This window comes from Otolemur garnettii, unplaced genomic scaffold (genome assembly GCF_000181295.1).
Source record: "Otolemur garnettii isolate 467f Iridium unplaced genomic scaffold, OtoGar3 scaffold00005, whole genome shotgun sequence".
Classification (NCBI taxonomy): Eukaryota; Metazoa; Chordata; class Mammalia; order Primates; family Galagidae; genus Otolemur; species Otolemur garnettii.
In genome coordinates this window covers 826,934-833,639 of record NW_003852400.1, presented here as the reverse complement: position 1 = coordinate 833,639, position 6,706 = coordinate 826,934, and the positions used below count along the sequence as shown (strand labels likewise).

At 40.9% G+C, this 6,706-nt stretch overlaps 1 protein-coding gene across 1 annotated transcript in view; it reads right to left on the bottom strand.

Annotated features, from left to right (window-relative positions):
• LAMB4 (laminin subunit beta 4) overlaps positions 1-6,706 on the bottom strand; it is a 99,883-nt gene that overhangs the window by 82,419 nt on the left and 10,758 nt on the right. The window contains exons 3-5 of the mRNA XM_003782586.2: positions 5,005-5,140; positions 1,777-1,850; positions 591-779 (exon numbers count right to left, since the gene is read on the bottom strand). Coding sequence (XP_003782634.1) covers positions 591-779; positions 1,777-1,850; positions 5,005-5,140 — 399 coding nt within the window. The remainder of the gene's footprint in view (positions 1-590; positions 780-1,776; positions 1,851-5,004; positions 5,141-6,706) is intronic.

Sequence of the window (6,706 nt, the reverse complement as noted above, 5' to 3'; positions counted from 1 at the left end):
AAAAAAAAAAAAAAAAAGAAAGAAAAGAAATGGTGAAGAGGGCACCTGAGCTTAGATGGGATAGAGTGATAGTTGCTAATGGAGTAAGCCATTATCAATTTGAATCTGGGAGGGAATTCTAAGCTGTCTTCTGCCACTAATTCTTTCTGCTTTACCTGGTAAAATGCCACCCTGCCGCCCTACCAGTCACCAGCTTTGTGCAGAAAGATGTTCCTGGTGGATTCCATTGGGGTGGTGGTTTACAGAGCATGAGAATGAGATGGCCAAGCCAGGGCTACTGTTAGCTTGCATGGCTAGGGTTAGAAACAGCTGTTCCTGCCTCTGGGTATTCTGGTGCTCAGTTTCAATTTTGGCCCCAGCTCATCTTTAGCTGGGCACTCTTGTGTAGGATTACTTCTAATAATCTATTTGTTAATCTATTTATTATTTCTTATACTGGACTCACTTCAATTTAGACACATTTAAAAAAAAACACAGCTCCAATTACATTTCAGTAAACACCTAATTTTTTCTTTCATTTAAGTAAACCTTATTTTTAAGAAGTTTGCTTTAATAAGTAAAAAAAATATATACAAGTAAGGAAATGCTACCTCACCACCAGTTGAGGGTTCAATATCCGAATATCTGGAGTCACAGACAATGTCCCCCACTCCCCGGGCCTGGCCAGACGTGATATTGGGAAAGGAAGCAGCACAGTCTTTGGCAAAGTATCTGAGCACTTTCCAGGTGTGTGCGTAGTCAGTGGAGCGTTCAATGAACATTGCCGCAGGCCGAAACGTCTGCAGAAACGAGTGACAGGTGAAATGTTTCTCCAAGGCAGACTCTATCTACTTCAGATTGGATATTTATATTTCCGAATTCCATTTTAAAAACTTGAGTGTATCTTCTCAAATAAAAAATACCCAGGTCTTGTCCCGATCAGTGGGCAAAGATGTATGAATACACACTTTGTCTTCATAATGTAATTTCAATGTTAAATGTTTATAGCTATATGAATTATTAATTGAAGAAAGATGGCATGTAAAGTGAAAAGGTGATGTGATTAATATTTTACAGCCATTTGTTGTGGATCTCTCTGCCTATAATGCTTTTCCTCCGGCAAACGCTGACATCCTTCAAAACCCATCCAGGAAGTTTACCCTGACTCTCCAGAGCGGCTTTGCCGCTTACCCTAAATTCCTCAGCATGCTAATCAAATCTATATTTTATTATAATTTTATATAATTTTATTATAATTTATATTATTATTTTCTACTTATATATTTTTATCCTTGTGAGTTCTTTGGGGGCAAAGGCTGTTTTTCCCCCTTTTTCTCATTTTTAATTTTCTATTTATTTTTTATTACCAAAACTAGGACCAGTCCCAAAATCCAAATTAAATTTTGATGAAGGATTAAAGTAAGACTGGCATCTGACTAACCTTACAGACTCTTTCACTTTTCTTCCCATGTTGATCATCATCTTTCCACATTTCCCTAAATAACTTTTAATCTTTGCCCTTCTTTTCTGAAAATTACCTTGGTAGTTCTTGTGGTCACTATCACTCCCATACTTAGAGTTTCCTTTTCTCTGTGTCTCCTAGGATTCCTTCTTATTAACAATATAGTTATTGATTAACCAGCAGTGTTTTCTTTTTTACATTCAAGAGCGGAAAACCTAGATGAAAAGACTCAGCCCGAGTTTACTCTGCTTTTTGTTTACTGCAAAGGAAGTGAAATTCCAGGTAAACACGGAGCATCTAGGGACTGAAGGGGCAGCACGGTTATATAGCTGTACCTTAAAGGTCAAGATTAGATGGCTGAACTGAAATAATGCCTCCAGGTCCAATCTGATGCTGACATGATCAAGACCTAAAGAAAATCCAGAAAGAAGAAAATCAGCGATTTTGAGAGACCCCAGCTTCACATGTGAATTGCCTGTGGGGGCTTGTCTAGAATAAAGTCCCCTTGAAGTCACGTGGCTGCTGATAAACACTCTTCCCTAATCTGTTGGAGTGGTACCCCGTGCCACTTTGCAATGCTTGAGTCACGGCGATAGGTGTGCCCATCACCCAGGTAGTGTCCATTGTACCCACTGGGTAGGTTTTTGCCCCTCCCATTTCCCCCCTCCTCTGCTTGATTTTCACTGAGTTTTACTTCTCTCCGTTCCCGTGTGTGCTCATCAGCTAGCTCTGGTTTAATGGTGAGTACTGTGGTGTTTGTTTTTCCATTCTTGAGATACTTTGCTTAGGAGAATTGTCTCCAGTTCCATCCAGATTGTCACAAAAGGCATTAATCCATCCTCTTTATAGCTGAGTAGTACTACATGGTATACATATACCATATACATACACCACATTTGATTAATCCACTCATGACTTGATGGGCACTGGGGTTGATTCTCCATCTTGGCAATTGTGAATTGTGCTGCAAAAAACATTTGAGTGCAGATCCATCCAGATTGTCACAAAAGGCATTAATCCATCCTCTTTATAGCTGAGTAGTACTCCATGGTATACATATACCATATACATATACCACATTTGATTAATCCACTCATGACTTGATGGGCACTGGGGTTGATTTTCCATCTTGGCAATTGTGAATTGTGCTGCAATAAACATTTGAGTGCAGATGGTTTTTGCTAGAAAGACATCTTTTACTGTGGGTAGTTACTCAATCATGGGATTGCCCGGTTGAATGGCATTCTACTTTTACTTTTAGTTCTTTGAAGAATCTCCATACTGTTTTCCACAGAGGTTGTGCTAATTTGCAGGCCCACTGACAATGCATAAGTGTGCCTTTTTTCTCTGCATCCAAGACAGGATCGATTGTTTTTTGACTTTTTAATAAAAGCCATTCTAGCAGGGGTAACGTGATATCTGATTGTGGTTTTAATTTGCATTTCCCTGATGATTAGTAACGTTGAAACGTTGAACATTTTTCATATATTTATTGGCCACCTGCCTATTTTCTTTTGAAAAGCTTCTGTTCTTGGCATGCACCCCCTTTTTAATGGGGTTGTTTTTACGCTAACTGTGCCCATATCTATGTTTTGGTGGCAACACACGTGGCCACTGTGTGGCAGCATTACACACTACCAAGGGAGTTCAGAGTTTCCCATAGGTGCAAAGAGAGGGTTCATTTCCTTGTACGCAAACCTCGGCTGCACATGAACATGAGTTAATGAGCCGGAGCTCAGCAAAACCCAACACATCCCTTTCTTCCAGCATCTGCTAACAGTTGTTTGAATCAGAATTTTATTGTCACTTGGCAGACAACGCAGCTTGGAATATTTCTCCAGCAGTGGGGATCACTGGGCTCCTCTACGACTGGGAGATGATGGAAGGCCCCTGGGCAGGTCTCTGCAATGAGCTAATAGCACCAATCCATCTAGAGAGTGCACAGCTTCAGCCCTAACCCAGACTTGATGGCAGCTTAGATCGCTCTAGAACAGCACTACTCAACAGAAATAGGAGTCATGTATGTCATTTTAAATTTCCCAGAAGCCACATTTAAAAAAGCAAAAAGAAACAGGTAGATTTATTTTTCATAATACACTTAAACCAATAGATATAAAAATTACTATTTCAGCATGTAATCAATATTTTTAAAATTAGTAATTCTTTATAATACATTTGTGTTTTCCAAAATAAGTCTTAGAAATCTGGGATGTTTTATACTTAGACCCTAACTTAGTTTGTATCAGCCACGGCTCGAGTACTCAGTAGCTACAATGTAGGATGGCTCTTGACAGCAGTGTCTGGGCCTCAGAAAATTGGGGTGCAGCTGACAGTCTGGGGTGAGAGGCTCAGGACAGCGTTTCCTCTGAGCACCTGCTGCATTTCAGGCTTAACACCAAGGCCTCGCAGGCCTTTCTAGAAAAGAGACCTACTTTCCCCTGTCTAAAGTGCTTGGTTGAGAACCCCTGTTTTATGTAATCAGCTTGTGAAGAGATGCGGGGGTCAAAGCAGCCGTTAAGAAACAAGGCAGCACCCATCATGAGGACAGGTGGCTATGGCAACAGTCACTGCCCACTCATTACAGGACTCCAGCTACAGATCAATAGCTAGGATTCAAAATGAAATGACATTTAGTAGACACCGATTAAACATATGTTGAGTGGATGACATTAAAAAAAAAAAACCAGACTTGTATTACACTTGGTTAAGATATCTTATATGATTATTCCCACACTTCCTTACAGTTCAGGATTCCCTAAAGGAAATGTGCTTAGGGGTCTGAAGAGAACAGAGGGATTTTAGCCCAAAGTGGTAGAGATGTGGAGAGGAGAATGGAATCATTTAGCAGGGTTAAGGACGCTGAAAGGGTCCCGGACCAGTGTTGCAGAGTGGCTACTGTGAGTGAACACACCGATGCTTGGGAAGCCTGGCCTACAGGGAAGTGCATCGGGGTACACGAGGCCATGCACAGCTGGGCTGCGACACAAGGGAAGCCTGATCAGGTCCACACTGACAGCAGGTGTCCAGGAAATGTGGATCATGGTCAGAGATAGTGCAGGCCCCAGCTGTTCACAAACAGAGAAGGCAGACATCCGGGAAGGAGAGTAGCCTACTGTCCTTTCAATTTAAATTTTATACTAAAATCTCTGGCTCGTCCCCTGCATGTGCTGAAGAAGGAAGAAGCACGTGGTGCCCTCAGCTTTCCCGTGGTGTGATGTGTTCCCTTTGCACTAGTGTGTTTTGTGTTAGCCTTCATGTACCAACACTTCATAAACTTTCTTATTTTTCACAAAGAACAAAGAGATACAGAGATATTTTCTTCCTCCACATGGAAAAAGTGAAACATTCTGAGATATGTGCCAAAAATACACTTTGATTTTCCTGTAAAGGGAAATATTTTTTGTTAAAATGAAAATAAATGTTACTCTTATGTGAGGCTCTACATTTTTGGATACTGTTCCATTCCAGTGTAATGCTTTGTTGTGATATTAAAACCATACAGCGAGGAAGATGCTTTATTAAATTATAAAGAAATAAAACATCGTAAAGGAACTAAATCTTACCATTTTCGGATTGCCACCATTTCTTTTCTCTGTCTGGTTCAAAACCCGCAATGACATTCTCAATGGTGTGACTATTGGGCTGGGTGTGCCAATCGTACGGCAGCCTGGAGTCACAGGTGAAGCACTTTTGTTCCCTCTGGAAACACCACCGGTAAAATTAAAAATACAGAATTATAATTACTTATTGTTGATCTAAATTAAAAACAAGCTGTACTTACGACATTTGTCTTTGAGAGTGGCTAAAAATAAAAAGCAGAGGAAATAACAAGACATCAACTTTTCCATCAGGAGTTGCCCAAACACAACAACAAATTAAATTAAAAGATGACCTACACATTTTATACTTTGGGAGCCAAAATGTAAATTTGTATCAAACTGATTTCCTCTCATGTAAGAGGTAGAAGTTAATTTAAATTCTATAAGTAATTAGGATACTTATTTTGAGTTAGAATTAATTCCTTTACTCCAAAAGGAATATTTAGCAAGAAATTAATGAAACAGCTGGCCACTAAGTTATCTGCAACTAATCATCCTTTTTCCTCTTAGATTTTTCAGACAGCTTTTGCTAAAAAAAAACTTCCATAACCAAAACTTTTATATTATGCATAAAAGATTTCAATAAACACACAACAAAGAAGCCCACTCTCTTATCTTTTCTAATTCACTAATGAGACCTTTCAGTCTCATAGAGGAACTAGTTTTGCTTACCATGGAGTTTTGAAAGTTACCACAGCAAACACTGGCCTTGAGCCAGCTTAATTTAACACATCCACTTGCAGCTGTCCTTAAAACTCCTAAAGGGCTTTACAAAGATTTCCAAAGCACTGTCAGGAGCCTGTAGTTATTTCTAGCTAATCCTTGCAGGACTCTGAAGGAGCATTTTTTGCAAAGTTTCCAGGAGATGGGGCTGTTCATTATAATCTTCGGTGCTGGAAACCGCATAAGGTATGACAGCAGAGATGCCCCCCTGGTGGATACAGAGTGCTCGTAGTCTGATCGCAGGTCCTCACCATGGCTTCCAAGGCCCAGCACCATCTGACCAGGGCCACCTCTTCATCTTTACATCTACCTAGCTTCCCTTCCCTCGCCGGGCTCTAATTACACTTGCTTCTTTTTTTTTTTTTGCCCTAGGTAAAGTGCTGTGGCATTATCATAGCTCACAGCAATCTCAAACTCCTGGGTTCAAGGCATCCTTTTGCCTCAAGTCTCCCCCAGAAGCTGGAACTCCAAGCATGTGCCACCAGGCCTGGCTAGTTTTTTCTATTTTTAGTAGAGATGGGGGTTTCACTCTTGTTCAGGCTGGTTTTGAACTCCTGAGCTCCAGGGATCCTCCAGCCTTGGCCTCCCAGAGTGCTGGGATTACAGATGTGAGCCCCCACACGTGGCCTACACTTGCTTCCTGCTCTTTTTTGAGCACACCAAGAGCCTTTTTGTCTTTGAGTCTTGGTGTAAGCTGTTTGTCCTCCCAAGTATTCTTTTTTTTTGGCCAGGGCTGGATTTGAACTCACCACTTCCAGCATATGGGGCTGGCGCCCTACTCCTTTGAGCCACAGGTGCCGCCCCCTCCCAAGTATTCTTATCTCTTGTTCCCTCCCTCCTTTCAGTCTCTGTTTAAATGTTTTCATCTTTTTCTTTCTTTTTTTTTTTTTTAGGGATGGGGGTTTCACTTTTGCTCAGGCTGGTCTCAAACTTCATTGAGCTC